The following is an 18,451-nucleotide window of genomic DNA, read 5'->3' on the forward strand; positions in this document are numbered from 1 at the left end:
ATGAAACCTGCTATCTGAACAATCGAATACATCTACATATTCATAATGCCAGTGAATTGCTATGTGTTATCTACCTTTGATCAAACAGCTGATGAGTCGTTGATGAAACACAGGTGAAACCAGCAGGTATGATTAGGTAATGGTGTGGAGAGCTATAATTCAGACACACAATGTCATGTATGTGTACATGTAATTAATGAAGCACAGCCTGCAGATACACATTACAGTTACTTTACTTAAAGGTTTGGCTTTGATGGGGGTTTTATGTTTGTTTTATTATTGGTTTGGTTGGGTTGCTTTTGTGAGGTTTTTTGGGGGTGTTGTTTTGTTTTGGTGTTTTTTTGTTGTTGTTGGGGTTGTTTGGTTTTTTGTTGTTGTTTTTGGGGGGTGTAATTTTGGAGTATGGCACAATCAGTAATCTCTCTACAATTACTACTACAAATTGAGCCATGGGTATCCAGTAACCTTTAGATGGAAAAAAAAACCCAATACGTTGCCCGACAGGGATCGATCCTAAAAACCAGCACACATCTGGTGAGCACTTTAGCAGTGGTCCTGCCCCTCAATAAAATGACAACAACCTTCCCCAAAGTTTAGAGCTTCTCCACTTTACAATATATAGGAAATGTTTTGGGTTTTTTACGTAGGAATGCATTCAAACAAGCCCACCACAATATGGCTGTCATTCTTCATTTTATAGTGTACCCTATCTATTGATATACCTGTATGAACATGTATGTACTGTTGGTATATACTCATAGTGAATACGAACATACCTCAACAATTACAAATATATAGGTTATGCAGAGCGGCCAGGCATGAATAGCGATGAGATATGAAACATTCCTTGTAAATGACACCACAGGCTGTCTACAGCATTCGGTTGCCCTATGACACAGGTTGGTCTAGTGAACTCACTAGGCTGTCCACAGCACTTGGTTGCCCTGTATGACACCACTGGCTGGTCTAGTTAACTCACTAGGCTGTCCACGACACTTGATTGCCCTGTATGACACCACTGGCTGGTCTAGTTAACTCACTAGGCTGTCCACGACACTTGGTTGCCCTGTATGACACCACTGGCTGGTCTAGTGAACTCACTAGGATGTCCACGGCACTTGATTGCCCTGTATGACGAGACAGGCTGGTCTAGTGAACTCACTAGGTTGTCCACGACACTTGGTTGCCCTGTATGACACCACTGGCTGGTCTAGTGAACTCACTAGGATGTCCACGGCACTTGATTGCCCTGTATGACGAGACAGGCTGGTCTAGTGAACTCACTAGGCTGTCCACGACACTTGGTTGCCCTGTATGACACCACTGGCTGGTCTAGTGAACTCACTAGGCTGTCCACGACACTTGGTTACCCGTATGACACCACAGGCTGGTCTAGTGAACTCACTAGGCTGTCCACGACACTTGGTTGCCCTGTATGACGACACAGGCTGGTCTAGTGAACTCACTAGGCTATCCATGACACTTGGTTGCCCTGTATGACGACACATGCTGGTCTAGTGAACTCAGTAGGATGTCCACGGCACTTGATTGCCCTGTATGACACCACTGGCTGGTCTAGTTAACTCACTAGGCTGTCCACGACACTTGGTTGCCCTGTATGACACCACTGGCTGGTCTAGTGAACTCACTAGGATGTCCACGGCACTTGATTGCCCTGTATGACGAGACAGGCTGGTCTAGTGAACTCACTAGGCTGTCCACGACACTTGGTTGCCCTGTATGACACCACTGGCTGGTCTATTGAACTCACTAGGATGTCCACGACACTTGATTGCCCTGTATGACACCACTGGCTGGTCTAGTTAACTCACTAGGCTGTCCACGACACTTGGTTGCCCTGTATGACACCACTGGCTGGTCTAGTGAACTGACTAGGATGTCCACGGCACTTGATTGCCCTGTATGACGAGACAGGCTGGTCTAGTGAACTCACTAGGCTGTCCACGACACTTGGTTGCCCTGTATGACACCACTGGCTGGTCTAGTGAACTCACTAGGCTGTCCACGACACTTGGTTACCCGTATGACACCACAGGCTGGTCTAGTGAACTCACTAGGCTGTCCACGACACTTGGTTGCCCTGTATGACGACACAGGCTGGTCTAGTGAACTCACTAGGCTATCCATGACACTTGGTTGCCCTGTATGACGACACAGGCTGGTCTAGTGAACTCAGTAGGCTGTCCACGGCACTTGGTTGCCCTGTATGACACCACTGGCTGGTCTAGTGAACTCACTAGGCTGTCCACGACACTTGGTTACCCGTATGACACCACAGGCTGGTCTAGTGAACTCACTAGGCTGTCCACGACACTTGGTTACCCGTATGACACCACAGGCTGGTCTAGTGAACTCACTAGGCTGTCCACGACACTTGGTTACCCGTATGACACCACAGGCTGGTCTAGTGAACTAGCACTTGGTTGCACTGTCAGGTTACATGGATCGCTTAGTTTACAGACGGGCTCTGCACCTTGAATACAGCCTGTGAAAGACATTTTCCCCAACCCAAGACGCTGTTCACGTGAATGGCCTCAATGGGCCAGCACCGTCGTGGAATGTCTCTCCAGAACACAGGTGTGTGTGTGTGTGTGTGTGCACACTGCCCTAACATACAGGCAGTCTGTTCAGTGAGTGAGGTAATATCTCACATTAGCATTCATGTACTGCATGTTCATATACAAGTACTACTTGTTAATAGTAATACACTTGCTTAATGATTTATTTCTATATGTTGTTAAATGACAATTGATCCTAAAAAATACTTTTTAAGCTGATCTTCACCAAATCCATGTTTACATGTGAAGTGGCATGAGTTTATTTCCAAAACACAATATTAACCAATTTCCAGATTTTGGAGTTAGCAGTACATTGATGTTAGTACAACACACCAATACAACAGTGTTTCCATTAACATGCAATTTATGCCTATTGAACATGTTCTTAAAACTGTGCTTCATGTGAAATAAATGCTACATGGTGTTACAGCAAAACCAGTTCTCTCAAAATGACGTAAATGGAAAGTGTTTTGTTTCTGACTTTGGGATATATATAGAGAATACTACATGAGCAGCCATTAGATACCGTTTATTTTACGAGTTGTTTACAAACATATCAAACAAGCAAAAGCGAGTTGGATACCTTTTTAAACAATAAGTTGTAAGATAAATGGTATGTAATGGAAATGAAATGTAATATTCTATTTCTTACATATCTTCAGAAAACAGTTTTAAAATAAATTTAAATGCCTTTTCCAACTAAAACCTCTGTACAACCCTAGTGCTTATAGTTAACTTGTGCATCACAGATAAGTCAATTTTAGGTTAACTTGTACATCACAGAGTGATCGATTCGATTGTGGGTTTTTTTTCATTGGATGGTACGGCATAGGTGACCTGGTCATCACCTTGGAGCAGCCAGTCATATGTCTTTAAAATGTTATCGCACTATATACGTTATTAAAAATAATGAATGATGTTCTCACCAATGGGTGTATAAGAAATGGGTTTTATACATAAAAATTGAAATTTTCTGTTGAATTTAAAAACTAAAGTAGGCCATGATCAGCAAATCAGGTCAGAATGTGTTTGAAATAATGTGTTTAAAATACCAGTCAATAAGCTGAATGGTATCTAGAAATAGATAAATACATGTCACGACACTCTTTCATTTGAAATAATATGGCTGACAAAAATACAGGTATAAAATCATTTATTTAAAAATACATACCTGTGTGTTTATATAATAAAAATGAAAAGATGGGCATTTTTAAATTCAGATGATAATTTTGAATTTAAAATTGGCAATAAAACTAAGCCACTAGGGGATGGTGCCAACTGTCTATATTATCAGTCTACCAACATAAATAACACAATCTTCCTTTTTATAGTAACATTATGCTGATAAGTAAACTCCTATTTAAAGAGAGGGTTGGCTGTTAGCCAAATTAATGAGTGTTTAAACCACAGGTATAAGTATAATGTGGATAAAACAGATCTTTTAATGTAATGTAATGATAAAACAATGCACCAGACAGACATACAAATGATCCTTGAGATAGATTACATATTAACTATCTATAAGTAATTAATACATTTGCTATATTTAGTTTTAAAAATTTATTTGTCTTCCACCCCATCCCCTAAAACAAATGTAATCGTTCATTTAACATGATAATTCCAAAATTAGGTGGTGGTAAAATTATTATGATATAATAATGTAAATTCAATTCAATCTGTATTTAATGAACACCCATCTTAAACCAGTGCATCTACCAGCTGTTACTAAACATGTAGTTAGTGTAATTCAAGTATGCACATCACACAGGATATAACATACCACAGCTATTCATAAATCACCTACAGTGCGAACCAGGAACAGTGGTAGAAATATATTAATATACAAACATAATAAACAACTGCAGTACATTTTGCTATTAACTTATCTTTAGTACTAACAAGGATTCTCCTTCAATTGCCTATTTCAAAATACATACATGTACCATTTTGTTATAAAATAACTCAAAAGTGAGCAATTTATTGAAAATGTAATTAGTCAGTTTGTGCTATAGCCAATCTGCTTAACAATTAACATGTAGGCTAATATGGCTACAGAGTCATTGATCTCTGACATAGTGTGTTTAGAACAATGCAGAAAAACCCCATATATATATATCCTCCTTCTATTTAGCCTAATATGGTAAAACTAAGTAATTAAATTCCGTATTTATCACACAATGCTAACGTTGAGCAACAGCTGCCAAGTGAGTATAAAAACACTGTTAGTACGTGTACATCCGCCATACTTAAAACAACTTCCCACAGGACATTATTATCCAGTGAATAAATATTTCAAAATGCATCATTGATTTTCCTGTCAGCAGAAAAGCAGTAAATACACCTGTATGTACCTAGGAGGTCTACTCATATACTGTAGATGTGGAGAGCTTGGACAATGGAATATACCTGTATGTACCCAGGAGGCCTACTCATATACTGTAGATGTGGAGAGCTGGGACAATGGAATACACCTGTATGTACCTAGGAGGCCTACTCGTATACTGTAGATGTGGAGAGCTGAGACAATGGAATACACCTGTATGTACCCAGGAGGCCTACTCGTATACTGTAGATGTGGAGAGCTGGGACAATGGAATACACCTGTATGTACCCAGGAGGCCTACTCGTATACTGTAGATGTGGAGAGCTGGGACAATGGAATACACCTGTATGTACCCAGGAGGCCTACTCGTATACTGTAGATGTGGAGAGCTGGCACAATGGAATACACCTGTATGTACCAAGGAGGCCTACTCGTATACTGTAGATGTGGAGAGCTGGGACAATGGCCTACTCGTGTACTGTAGATGTGGAGAGCTGGGACAATGGAATACACCTGTATGTACCTAGGAGGCCTACTCATATACTGTAGATGTGGAGAGCTGAGACAATGGAATACACCTGTATGTACCTAGGAGGCCTACTCGTATACTGTAGATGTGGAGAGCTGGGACAATGGCCTACTCGTGTACTGTAGATGTGGAGAGCTGGGACAATGGAATACACCTGTATGTACCTAGGAGGCCTACTCGTATACTGTAGATGTGGAGAGCTGGGACAATGGAATACACCTGTATGTACCCAGGAGGCGTACTCGTATACTGTAGATGTGGAGAGCTGGGACAATGGAATACACCTGTATGTACCCAGGAGGCCTACTCGTATACTGTAGATGTGGAAAGCTGGGACAATGGAATACACCTGTATGTACCTAGGAGGCCTACTCGTATACTGTAGATGTGGAGAGCTGGGACAATGGCCTACTCGTGTACTGTAGATGTGGAGAGCTGGGACAATGGAATACACCTGTATGTACCTAGGAGGCCTACTCGTGTACTGTAGATGTGGAGAGCTGGGACAATGGAATACACCTGTATGTACCTAGGAGGCCTACTCGTGTACTGTAGATGTGGAGAGCTGGGACAATGGAATACACCTGTATGTACCTAGGAGGCCTACTCGTGTACTGTAGATGTGGAGAGCTGGGACAATGGAATACACCTGTATGTACCTAGGAGGCCTTCACGGACAGTTCTGGTTTTGCTGAACTGATCAAAGTTTTAATATTATTATTTTTAATAAAGATTTCAAGATACACAAAAAACAATAAAGACGTTTGTAAAGTGATCCCCTAATGTCGGATACATTTTTTGTTATTTCCATCTTCATTGAATGAATCGATCGCTGTGATAAAATATTATCGCCAAATATTTTCTAAAGGTGGTGTATATATTATTTGAATACCAAGATAAATTATTTTAATGATAAACACTACCACTTCCTTTGTTTTTATAAGTAGTGATATCCCCCCAAAATGAAAAGTTTACAATATTTTATAAAGAACTGCTGAATAAACAGAATGACAGAAATGACAGAAAGTAAAAATCATCAGTTACATTGCAACCAATTATATCTGCAGTTGAGGACAAAATATCAGACGACAGTTAGTGGAAACAAAAGACAGAATGACCGTTCTGATCACGTGACAAATTTGGTGCCAAATAAGTGAGGGTTTTTTTCATTCGGAGATTGCCGAATCCGTAAAAAATAATAATGTTTTCATTGCTCAAATAAAATATAACTTTTATTGTGTGTATTAAACATACAAATGGATACAGGTATGGGACAAAATAGAGGCTGTTAAAAATATTTTTAAATTACATTACAGTAGGCCTCAGACCACAATTAATTTTGCCATATGTTTCTATATAGCCTTAGTGGCTATAACATGTTTATTAATATCAGCAGGCCCGTGAAGTTTTGTATGTACCTTTGCCTGCTGGGGGACACATACCCTGTTGTCCAGCTCTTTCTCCCAGCATATTGGTTTAAACAGACACATCCTCTAAACCAGGCCGGAGTACACCCATTTTACACAAAAAGCACTACTTTTGCATGGGCCGTAACTGTCCTAAATGTTTCGTCATTTGCTTTTTCGTACACAATGCTACTTGTTTCCTTTGATGTCCAGTGTGCAGACTGATCATTGTTTTTTTTTGTGTGTGGATAAAAGTGTGCATTTGGAAATAGCGGAGATAGGTGCTGTAAAATATAGTATGGTGCTGGAAAATAAAGAGGGGTGCAGAAAATAAAGGAGGGCGGAGAAGGTGAAAGGAGGGCGGCAAAATGCAATAGCGGGGCGGGCCGCCCCGCTTAAATGGAGCAGCGAGAACACTGAGATCAGATAATCATACATAATATTATAGCTCTCTCTTGAAGAGCAAATCAGATAATCATACATATAGCTCTCTCTTGAAAAATAATCTGCTATTTTTTGGTGGTTTTAGCAGGTGAACATCTATTTCACCTGCTAAGTCTTTAAAAATCTTTCACAAGCCGCCATTTCAAGCCCTGCGTTAGAATGACTAAACAATGTGCTGAAGTACTATTCCACTAACATTCCTTCCGTTTGATGCACAAACAATGATTGCATGTTAGTGAGGTGAGACAACCCACTACATGCTGAGCCGACGTGTATTTATAGCACAAGCCTCACATGAAGCTGACATTTTTAAACCAGCAACCAAACAGCAGTGCATACCGGTGGTTGTTTGGTAGGACTTATTCACGTGAGTGAGGAGGCCCAGAGACCTGGCAGAACTTCAACACAACACCCATCCCATCCACCAGCTTACAACCAAACACACACACATTTCTATATTCATGGCAAAAATTTGTTTTCAGCAATACACATGTACACGTTTAAGTGACCTTTAAAAAATGTGTAATGAGGGAAAGGTCACCACAATTATTAAGTACAAATAATCATAATATCAATGAACAAAGAACATTCTAAAATATAATTGTGACATCAGTAAAGAAAGAATGGTTTACAATATAACAGTTGGTGGGCATCAGTATTATTTATTAACTTGGTCATGGCTTTTACCAAATATTCTGTTCCTCAGAAAATAGCGTTTCTAAAACATTTATCAAACTAATTAAACACGGCATAGGAAGATGCAAAAAAGTGTGTGTGTGGGGGGGGGGGGGGGAGGGGGGAGGGAAGGCACATACATACACACATATATATATATATATACATTGTATATATAAAATTTTAAAATACGTGTTGTAGTCTAATGTTGACAGTGCTAAATACTGTACATAACATACTTGTGGGTGCCATGTTTTTACAAAGCCAATGCCATGGTCAGTCAATGGGAATTTTTTCAAAGAATAAGTTTTATTAATGCATGTTAATAAATGTATTCAGTTATATATTATGATTATAGTTAGTTTAGTAAGAAAAAATAAGCTGAACACACTACAAGTTGTATACTCTGCTTGGAAATGGTTGTTACACCATTACAGGAAAGGAATGTTTCTTTAACATCTCGACATTTTAAAGTATGTGTTTGATTCATTATTTAACATTTCCATTGTATATTGTATTTGAATCTGTGCTGTCAAAATACACCTACGTGTGTCATAACTCATCTCATAAATGTTGCTAACAGTTTGCAATTATTATTCTAAATATAAATAATGTATGTCAAAATAAGCAGACATTTAATATAAATTTATTTTCTAAAGATAATAAAATAACACTATGTTGACAAAAAATTCTGGAATTTGTGTTATGAACAATGCCAATCAAGTCAGAGAAAAGTAAACTGGTAATATGATCTCCCCTAGAAGTAATGCTGAACATCCCAAAAACTGGGTTAAATTTCTCAAATAAAAGCCTAGCCTTTGAGTACATTCCTCTCATAAAGTCCTACCAAAACAATATTGCATGTATCTATCCAGGGAACATTTTGTTTTCAAAATCTTGATTAACAATATTTCTAGTCAATTGAAAATTGATTAGAAACTACTGTTTTATGTTTTAAAATTGTGTAGCGATGTCTGAAACTTGAGTAGTGAATCGAAAAGCGATAATGAAATGTTCCCTGCTATCAAGTCTATGACTTCAACAGAAAAGTTCCATATCCTTGTAAAAGAATCTAACCTTTGCAGGTACTAGAACCTGTAACATGAATCTAAATTTTAGACAAAGATGAATGAAATCACTCATTTTACCTTTAATAATTATACAAGACTCCATCGTATGAGGTTACGTAGGATAAAAAAAAAAGTAGCTTAGTAGTGGTGGACATTTCGACCCAGAACTAGGGTTCACTTTTTCTATCCCACATAACTAGCATTTTTAGCTTGTTTGTGTTTTTGTTTAATAATATATCAATAAAGAGACCACCATGTTATTGAGTAATTCGTTCAACAGCTAGTACTATAAATAAATAATGTGCTAATATCGATGACTTGTTCATGTGAAGCACAATACATACATGTACATCAATACTTAAAGCTGTCCTTAATTAATTTTCTCTCTGGATCCAGATACATAGATACATATATCAGCTACAACAGGCTTCTGAAAATTGCATGAACACTTCTCGCTTTGCTGTAACCCACAATTTGGGATTCCATTAAATAATCATGAAAAATGCTTGTAACTCAAAATGTGGAATCTCTTGGTCTGTGGAAACAAAATTGTTTTAGGCCGTATGCATAATGAAATGAGTTACCTTTATTTTTATTCTTTTTTCTCTTTTTTTGCATAACCCATTACAGGGCTATATCTGGCACTCCCCAAATTCGCCAATTGCGAATCTTAGGAACAATTGACAAATTTTATTTTAATTTGGCGAAAATATTTCAATTAATAATGGATAATTTATTGGAAAATAACTGTGGTTTTGCTTTTTTTTTAAAGATAATTTCGCAAAATGTTTTACTCATCCAGGGCTAGCCTTGCATTAAATAAGACATTTTAAATTCTCACCAATGAGACATACTAATACAAAACTATAAAGTATTTCATTCATACATCTTATGCACCTAATTCTTAAATGTTTACAAGTACATTTATTATATTTGGCCTGTCGGAGCTCAAAACAGGAAGTAAGATGCCAAAAGAAAAAGGTTCTGTTAAAATAAATTATGACCTAATGGAAATATATAACAGCAAGGGATGAGGGGAAAGTTTGGGATCTAGAGAGTGAAAAATTAGGATGTGAGAAATGCACTTTAGAGCATTATGGAATTAAAATACAACACAATCACGAGCTAAAAGAGCAGATGAATATTCATACAGATCAGCACATATGTACATGTAACTAGTATGAACATGTACCATGGACTCTGGAAACAATTATCTGCAATTATTTTTATTTTTAAAAAAAAATTTAGAAGGTGAATTTCTATTTCACTTCCTTGGCCTATAAATGGACTGCTATCAAACTGTGCCCGTGTTAAACACGGTTTTGAAATGAACTAGAGATTTGCATGCAGACATATCTAAATGAGTTTTAAAATGAGTGTCAGTGTTTTGTTCATCAGAGTAGTGATGAATTCCATAGATGGTGCTCCTACTACAGCAGGTGGGGAATACCACAAGACATGCTAACACTACACACGAGCAGATGTCACAAAATTCCTGCCTTTATTAACACACTTCCCTTTGTGGTAAGTCCTCCCCCCCCCCCCCCCACCTCCCTCCCAGTCCAAACCAGCTGTCCCTTTTACCATATCTCACAGGCTGAATGACTTGCCATATCAACTCAATAAGTTAATGTTGACAAAGGAAGCACAGTGCATATAATCGTTACCATGGCAATTTTCAGCAGATGCCTGATCATGTGACACATGTATTTACAAACATCCAGTTTACCTGTAGTGAGCCTACAACAATCAATTGATCAACAACCTGTTACCACATTTATAAAGTAAAAAAAATTAAATATTGGTTGGTAAAAAAATATATGAAACAAACACCCTGACTAATTAGTTAGTAGTAAACAATGGGTTAGGTTACAGAAATCATAACATTTAAAACTAAAGATTTGTTTTGATTAATGACACCACTAGAAAACATTGATTTATAAATCATTGGCTATTGGATGTCAAACATTTGATAATTCTGACTCGTTTTCATAGAGGAAACCTGTATTTTATCATTATAAGCAAGGCATCTTTTGTGTACACTTTTCTACGCAGGGTTTCTGCCCTGGTAAAACGGGTATAATTTTTTAATGTTAACCTCTTGACAAAATTAATTACTTATCATTCAGGGCTTCTAGATTATGGTAGCCCCACTCCCATGGCTAGTGATATTCAATGTTGGGCTAGTAAATAATTACTATCACCATGTCCGACAGCTAGTGAATAAAAAAAGAAGTCAAAAGTTGCAGTTTAGTTGATTTGTAAATATAAATATCCTGTCAACCCCTCCAACATTAGTGTTTTTAAGCTCTATCTCCCCCTTTAAGTAACATATCTGATTATTACTATTTTTTAGTAAAAATATTAACTTATTAAAGTAAAGTAGGGCAAGTGAATTTTTAATCGTGGCTAGTAAATGTTTTTAATCACTGATCCTATGGCTTTTATAAAAATTCTAGAAGTCCTGTCATTACTGTATGATTTTCTTAACCATAACCCTAAACTTAACCCATTTTCTTTGTGTTGAAGATCCTCCATACCCTCTGTTGACTGTGACGGCATTCAATTCCATCACACCATACCCAAAAATTTCTTTCTGGCAGAAACACTGTACAGATAGGACAGAACATACCACAGCCTTTCATATACCAGTCATGGGGTACTGGTTGGAATGGGAAAACCAGTCTGAGAAGCGGTCCACCAAGGGGGTTGGATCCTTTGAGTCAAGTACCTAGATTTCATACAATTAGTAAAAATTACCTAATAAATGTGTTTACCTACAGGTATACACACTAGTGTTCTTGCTGCTCCATTTTGCTGCCCTCCTTTAATTTATTTGCGTCCCTCTTTATTTTCCTGCACCATACTATATTTTACAGTACCCATCTCCACTATTTTCAAATACACACTTTATTTTCCTGCACCATACTATATTTTACAGTACCCATCTCCACTATTTTCAAATACACACTTTAAACAACATAATCACCTTTATGAATTAAAACCAAGAACAGAATTTTATCGCCATAGTTTTTCATGCAGGGGAGCTAAACTGTGGAACACACTACCTTCAAAGATAAAATATTCTCAATCCCTCGCCCCATTCAAATCCAGTTATTTTAAGCACTATTCAAATAATAATCAATTTTAAGATATACCTTTGTTGTTGATTTTGTGTTTGTTAAAATAATTATGATGTATTGAGTTATTACTGACTCAAGTTTCTTAACAAATTGATTTAAATATTATTTATATATTCATAATATGTGCTATTGTTCCTCATGCTATACATATTACATGTATGTTGATGTTGTTTCTTTGAATGTATGTATGTATAATATCATGTATAGATTAGAGAGGGCCTCATGGGAGACCAGTCACCTTGTACTGAATGTGTTTACCCTCTGAAAATAAAGAATTTTATTATTATAAAGAATTTTATTATTCCACATAAAATAAAATTGATCAGTCTGCACACTAGCTTATGACAGTTACCATAATGTAATTTAACAGTATTTTCAACAGCCTCTATTTTGTCTCATTTGTATGTTTGATACACACAATAAAAGTTATATTTTATTTGAGCAATGAAAACATTTTATTTGTTATCGACTCGTTATTGTTTCCACTAATTACCATCTGATATTTTGTTCACTAATTGCAGAGTTAATTGTTTGTATCTGATGATTTTAAGTTGCTGTTTATTCAGCAATTCTTTATAAAATATTATAAATTTTAATTTGGGAGTGATATCACCACTTATAAACAGAAGTGGTAGTGTTATCATTAAAATCATTTATCTTGAGTTGCAAGTTAAAATATATATCCCGCCTTTACAAAAACAAAACTATTTTTTATCAGCTGGCGATATCAAAGCGATCTATTCATTCGATGAAGATGGAAATAAAATTAACAGAAGGATCATTCCACACCAAAACAACCAAATTCCAGAAATCTTCCCAGGCAACAATCTCCGATTTTGATGAAATTTCACTCATTTGTCCATCCATATAAATGATGGATGGATGCAAAATTCTGAATGATAAAAAACTAAATTTTAGGGGTCTCCTGGTCAGAAACTATGACAGATATCAGTTTTCTCGCTGGGTGAAAATTAAAGGAGGGCGGCCGCGCGGCACCACGCCTTTATAATAAAAAAAAATAATAATAATAAAAAAAGGGGGAGGGGAGAGCTTGGTTATCACATTGTTGTGTGTTGGTAGACTTGTGGAAAGACATACTCCTTATTTTGCCTACAAAAAAGTTTATACGAAATACAAACAGACTAGTCTTTTAACTGAACCGAAGATGTTATCAGTCTGACATTCACGGGCAGTTCCGGTTTTACTGAACCGATCAAAGTTTTAATATTATTATTTTAATAAAGATTTTAAGATATATGAAAAACAATAAAGATGTTTGTAAAGTGATCCCCTTATGTCGGATACATTTTTTGTTATTTCCATCTTCATCAAATGAATGGATTACTGTGATAAAATATTATCGCCAGCTGATAAAAAGTTGTTTCGTTTTTGTAAAGGCGGTGTATATATTATTTGGCACCCAAGACAAATGATTCTAATGATAAACACTACCACTTCCGTTGTTTTTACAAGCGGTGATATCCCCCAAAATGAAAAGTTTACATTATTTTATAAAGAACTGCTGAATAAACAGAATGACAAAAAGTAAAAATCATCAGTTACAACCAATTGTATCTGCAACTGAGGACAAAATATCAGACGATAGTTAGTGGAAACAAAAGACAGAATGACCGTTCTGATCACGTGACAAAATTGGCACTCAAAATAAGTGTGTGTGTGGGGGGGGGGGGGGGGGGTGTTTCAATTGGAGATTGCCGAATCCGTAAAAAATAGAAAATGTTTTCATTGCTAAAATAAAATAGAACTTTTATTGTGTGCATTAAACATACAAATGGATACAGGCATGGGGCAAAATAAAGGCTGTTAAAAATACTGTTAAATTACTTTATGGTAAATGTCGTAAATGTTTCGTCAATTGCTTTTTCGTACACATCACGTCTTATTTCCTTTGATGTCCAGTATGCAAACTGATTGTTGTGTTTTTTATGTGGGAAAAAAGTGTGCATTTGGAATAGCGGAGATAGGTGCTCTAAAATATAGTAGGGTGCTGGAAAATAAAGATGGGTGCAGAAAAATAAAGGAGGGCGGCAAAATGTAATAGCGGGTCGGGCCGCCCCGCTTAAATGGAGCAGCGAGAACACTGGATATGTACAAAATGAGTACAATTATTGATTCTCCAGGTATGAATTAGCTAATAGAGCAAATTGCAGCTTGATATCTTTATAATGAATTAAGTTATTTAAGTTATTAAAATTAGCATTCAAAAGGTGCCCAAAATCACATGGCACAGTCATGAATGTCAAAAATTGGACAACGGGCCCTGCATTTGATCCACCATAATTTCAAAACTAGTTAATTAGGATTTGGCCCTAAAATTTTAAATGCATTCATTATTTATATGGAAATACAAATGAGTGAAAATTTTATAAAATTTGGAGATGGTGACCCAGGGACCTCTGGTTGAGTTGGCACGGAATGACCTAGAAATGTTTTATCCCACATTATGGTATCACTTTACAAAAATCTTTATTTGTTATCAAATATCTTGAATTTTTTTATTAAAATAATATTAATTTTGATCGGTTTAGCAAAACGAATGTCCATGAATGTCAGACCAGAACATCTCGGGTGCAACTAATGGTACAAAAACGATGAGTCGGCTTGTATTTCATACCAACTTTTTTGTACTGAGGAGCAAAATAAGGAGTATGTCACCAATATATGATAACCAACTTTTGCTTTTTTGCTTTTGGGTTTTGTTTTTTTAAGGGCGAGGTGTTGCATGCCGCCCTACTTTAATTTTCACTCAGTGAGAACACTGTGCACACACACACACACACACACACACACACACACGCACGCACGCACACACACACAGACAGACACGCACACACACACATACACTCACTCACCCACACACACACACAGACACATAGATTAAATAACTTTTTAATATTTAAAAATCTTTGCTTTCAAATATTATTTTTATTAAGCTAGAAGCAATTACTAGTATACAAAACAGAGTATGACCAGTCTAAAAATCAGTCTTAATATTAGACTCCTGATTAGACTCACAGTGCAATGTTTTAACAGCAGCATGGGAGACTGGAGACAAATGCGAATACAATGTACATTCTAAAGTGATTTCCTTAGAAATTAGGCAAGGCATGGTAGACCAAATACTTTTGGGGCATTTTCACCATTTTCGGGACACTTGTTTTTCATTAAAAATACACAAAACTTAATTAAAATAAACATTAAAGTAATTTATGCATTTGCTTTAATAAATAAATGGCTAAAGATATAAAAGGCATATTTTATTAATTAATAATACCTTTTTCGGTGTTTTATAAACGCAATTTTAGAATTAATTACTGAAAAAGGCTTGTTTAATCTCAGGGCAGCATGGCACTGATTGAGGCAAGATGGTGCTAGACTATTGAGGCATGGTGCTGCACCATACTAAAACCAGCTAGGGAAAACACTATACCTGATCATACTTGATATATATGTGCAATACGATGAAGAACACAAGCTGCCTGTGAAGTGGATTGTCACAAAGCATTGTGTGCATTTTGAGCAGCGTAATTTTGCTACCTGCTCCCTCTCAATTTCAAACCATGCCTGTTTATCTTTATAGTTGATGATGTGGTTGATAGTGATGTTACATGTTTGCTCAAATGTTCCGGTTAAAGGGACATTTCTGAGTGCTGCATTGTAAAATGTTTCCTACTAATAAAATATTTCTACGATTAAACTTACATATTAAATATATTTTCTTGTTTAGAATAGCAGTCTCTGTATATTCAATGTGTTTCTGGTCATCTTAATATTTGTAAGAAGCCCAAACTGGATTTTGTCTTCAAATAATTTCATATGTATGAAAAAAAATATTTTAGGAAATAAAATAAAATTTACGCTAGTACAAATATTAGAACGATCAGAAACACGTTTAATATACAGCCACTAATATGTTATGCAGGAAAATATATTTGATATTTAATTACAATCGTTAAAATGTCTCCGTTAGTCGATAACATCTTAAAAATTGCAGCAAACTCAGGAATGTCCCTTTAAGTCAAATTTTTGCAAAATTTATCGTTGTTCACTATTTGGGATGGCGGTCTTTATTCGAATGTCGGGTACATTGTTTGGGGTGTGGGGTGGGGTTTTGAGGAATTAATGCAAAGCTATATAAATATTGAAAAAATAAAGATTATTACTTTCTTTTTGGGACTTTTCTTATTGCTTTCAACACCTTGTTTTTCTTAAAACCATTTTTGTGAACATAGTAAAAACTGTCTATATATTTTAGCCGATATATTATTAAGACGGATTACCTCATCTATTCCGCAGCTGACAAGGTTCAAGAGCATGGTTTTGTTGATGTCGGTGTCGCCGGCGGCCTGACCGCCCGAGCTGCCCGGCGTCTGGTACGGTCGCAAACTGTCGCGGATGTCCGCCAGCGCCTTCTGGTGGCATTTGTCCAATCGTGTCATTCTGCCACCACTTTTGTCACACAAATTTGGTGTACTTTGGGATAACTCTGGTTTGAAACTCGACAAATCGGCATTGCCCCCTTCCTGTTTTCTCAAGTGACTGAGGTTGTCGCGTATCTCCTGCAACATGTGTCGGTTATTTCCGACAAAGGTGGACAAAAGGGGTCGCCTACCTGAACGCTCCCCGTCTTTTCGTATCATAAGGGATTGTCAGGTGTGTGTAGTGTCCCAGCGAAAAAGGCGAATTATCCACAAACTGATACATAAAGGAACACTTTTATAAGTACATCCAGACAGAATCAAATCAAAGCAAACAAAGATACACAATGAAGCTAGGTGATTCGGTTACGTCTTTTTCTTCTGGGTTTTTTTTTTTTTAAATCTCAGCTAAGGCATAAGGTACAAATCCCTCAAGTCGTACATCCACGAAATAGCAGCAGAAAACTTCTTGTGGTAAATATCCTTGTTAGATAAAGACATAGTTATCTGTGCTTACATAAGGCCTCACAGTCATGGGTTGTGGTTGTGGAACATGGTTAACTAGTGAAGAGAGCAGTCTCACTCCAGATGGTCACCATCTTAAGACTGCTGCCTTGGTGCAAACTGAAAAATAAGGTAAGAAAATAGTAAACCGAGAGGACATTTCAAAATAAGTTTCTAACATCAAATGTCTATATAACACATCCAAGTGTGTGAACACACTAAAAATATTTCTGACAATATAGTCATTACAAAAGAAAAATAACAGTTTTGCATTACATAAAACATTAAAAAATCCTTTTAGTTTCTAAAACGATTTATTAGTGACAGCCAGTATTCATATTACAACTAATGTGAAATTCTCCTCTACAGATTAATGGATACGCCCAAAGTTATGACACTGTCAGACAAATATGTCACAGATAACCATAATTTATAAATAGTATTAAAAAACATATCAACTGTGTAGTACATGCACATGACACGCATGTTACAAGTTGATATGTCAGGTAACAATTCATTGTCAGGTTCTTCAATTTAACTGTATACATTTTATTAACCATGCCAAAAAATATTAATTTTAGGGTACGTAATATAAACAAAACAGACCAAAAGTGCCGCTACTTTGTGGTTATGGGTTTGAAATGTTTTGAAATTGGACAATGCATTTCAAGTATTCTGACAGATTTTAAACACCAGTTCTCTTATTATTATTATTCATATGGTTCAACATAACCGAGTTAATAATATTCATACGAAGCACACGTGTAATAGCAAGTGTTATTATCCACATGGTTCAGCATAACCAAGTTAATAATAATCATACGAAGCAGACGTGTAACAAGTGTAATGATGTAATTTTGGGAAGTGACGTCATAACATAGCATTGCTTCTCCAGTCCTAGTTCAGACTGTATATTTGAAATACGACGTCATTTTGTCGTCTCCTAGTTGTGGCTGAGAAATTTTGAGTTGGGTCTTGTTATTCATAAAGAAACCAACAATAATAATATGGATAATAAAGAAATTATTACACTTGCATGTGTGTCGTACTGATTTTACGAAACTCGTTTTAGGATTCATGAATTACCCTCGCTCTCGCTCAGGCAATATAAAACTCCTGACAATCATTTCGTAAAATCAGTATGACACACAAGCTTGTATAATAATCTCTATCTATCATCTCCATAAAAAAAAAAAAAATTTAGACAAAAGTTACCAATGTCTGCTAAATCTGTACACAACATTACATGATCAAAGATGCTATAGCAGATTAAGTGTGTGTGTGTGTGTGTGTGCATCGCATTAATTTGGGCATTACAGGGACTTTTGTCTTTTCTGAA

At 36.5% G+C, this 18,451-nt stretch overlaps 1 protein-coding gene across 1 annotated transcript in view; it reads right to left on the reverse strand.

The window, feature by feature from the left end:
* The window catches only part of LOC121371836 (serine/threonine-protein kinase LATS1-like), a 42,462-nt gene that overhangs the window by 17,698 nt on the left and 6,313 nt on the right, over window positions 1-18,451 (reverse strand). Inside the window, exon 2 of the mRNA XM_041498025.1 lies at window positions 16,471-17,232. Coding sequence (XP_041353959.1) covers window positions 16,471-16,830 — 360 coding nt within the window. The 5' untranslated portion in view covers window positions 16,831-17,232. The remainder of the gene's footprint in view (window positions 1-16,470; window positions 17,233-18,451) is intronic.

The sequence above is a fragment of the Gigantopelta aegis genome, chromosome 4 (assembly GCF_016097555.1).
Source record: "Gigantopelta aegis isolate Gae_Host chromosome 4, Gae_host_genome, whole genome shotgun sequence".
NCBI classification, from domain to species: Eukaryota; Metazoa; Mollusca; class Gastropoda; order Neomphalida; family Peltospiridae; genus Gigantopelta; species Gigantopelta aegis.